This window comes from Tupaia chinensis, unplaced genomic scaffold (genome assembly GCF_000334495.1).
Source record: "Tupaia chinensis unplaced genomic scaffold, TupChi_1.0 Scaffold144529_1, whole genome shotgun sequence".
NCBI classification, from domain to species: Eukaryota; Metazoa; Chordata; class Mammalia; order Scandentia; family Tupaiidae; genus Tupaia; species Tupaia belangeri.
In genome coordinates, this window is record NW_006204388.1 from 1,343,982 (window position 1) to 1,345,634 (window position 1,653).

A 1,653-nucleotide genomic window follows, 5' to 3' on the forward strand; every position below is an offset into this window, starting at 1 on the left:
CAGTTATTCAATTGAATTTATACATCTTTTTTTTTTGTTTTGGAGAGGTTTTTATCACTATAGGGTGTGTGCGCTCACCAGACAGACAGAGAGAGACAGAGAGATAGAAAGCAAGAAATCACCCCCCAGGGGGATGACCACGTCGCAATCCCTTCTCCTCCATTCTCCTCTCGGGATCTTGGGCATGCATGCACATGCACCCGGCGTGAGTTTAAGCCACTGGGTGCGGGACTCGAACCGTGGTCGACTACATGGGAATTTAGCGACATGGCCATTACCCTAACTGCTGGTCCCAATTGAATTTATAAAAATTAACATAGGCAGTTGAGACCTCTAAGAGTCATTGTTAGGAATGAAAAAGACAGGAATACGAGTTAATGTTATATAATAGATGAATATCACAATGGGATACATTTGAAAATTAGATTTATTTTTTAAAAAATAATAAGTACAACCTTAAGTCAGTAGAATTTCACAGTGGACGTTTCAAGTATTTGATTTTTGGCTTATGGTAATTAAGTGTAAACCATCACTTGAACTGCCTTTTCAACAATATGCAAAAATCACACTTGATTTAAGAATCTTCACTTAATAATTTACATTCCTCACAAAACATCAAAAACGATTTACCATTATATTGTAAACATAATCAAAATAAATCTTATGCTATGAAATAAAGAACATGATCCCAAAAAGCAGCACGAAATTCACCTCCTTCAGAGGCAAATGGATAGCAAAATTAACAAAAAGATATTAACAGAATTGACCTGACAATTACAGTAAGAGATACAGAAAACTGCCTTAACCAGGAAGATCCCTAGAAGGTTACAGTTGTGAAAGGTAACAAGATGCCTTAAAATCTTCACTTGAAAATTATGCAAAGGCTCGATAATGGTCCATTCAATTACTCAGGAGATTTCATCTTCTCAGGAAGAAGCTTCTACTAGGAGTTCTGAAATGCTAGTTGCGACTTCCACTTGAAGGGTGCTGTATGAAGAGTACACAAGAAAAATATGTTATTAAACTGTTATGTAAAAACTTCATCTCCTCAAAAAGTCTTTTCTGACATTCCCCCTCTTTAAATCTGCACTTGCAGAGACCCCTGCAGGATTACATTCCCTGCCTCTTGTAGAAAGAGAAAGCCTTTACAGTTCACAGTGAAGCCTCTCTATAACTATAATACCCTCCAGGTGAAAAACACACAAAATAGTAAGACTTACTGCTGCCTTCAAAGCTTGATCTAGATCTTCCAGTATGTCTTTTTCATCCTCTAAGCCCACAGAGAGTCGAACCAATGTGTCACTAATTCCAAGGACATCTCTGTCATTCTTAGGCACTGATGCGTGGGTCATGATTGCCCTAGAAGATGTGAGCAAATTTTTCATTACTATATTGTGACAAAAGAGGCACATTTCTGTCTCACACATTGCATTTATCTTCAAACAGTTTCTGCCCCAAATGTTAGAATTTCCAGATCTCTGTAATTTTTTTACAGGCAAAAAAAAAAAAATAGAGGAATTATGAAGCTTATCTATTCTAATCATGCTGTTAAGTAAAAAACATACTATTTTAATCCTGTTTACACCATCAGTAAGGTATACTCTATTGAGACACTGAAGGTACCTGTCAAGCACCTCCATACAGAAGAAAGAG

General features: G+C 36.9%; 1 protein-coding gene across 1 annotated transcript in view; it reads right to left on the reverse strand.

The window, feature by feature from the left end:
- Positions 1-715: 715 nt before the first annotated feature.
- The window catches only part of CTH (cystathionine gamma-lyase), a 24,914-nt gene continuing 23,976 nt past the window's right edge, over positions 716-1,653 (reverse strand). The window contains exons 11-12 of the mRNA XM_006167134.3: positions 1,221-1,359; positions 716-987 (exon numbers count right to left, since the gene is read on the reverse strand). Coding sequence (XP_006167196.1) covers positions 961-987; positions 1,221-1,359 — 166 coding nt within the window. The 3' untranslated portion in view covers positions 716-960. The remainder of the gene's footprint in view (positions 988-1,220; positions 1,360-1,653) is intronic.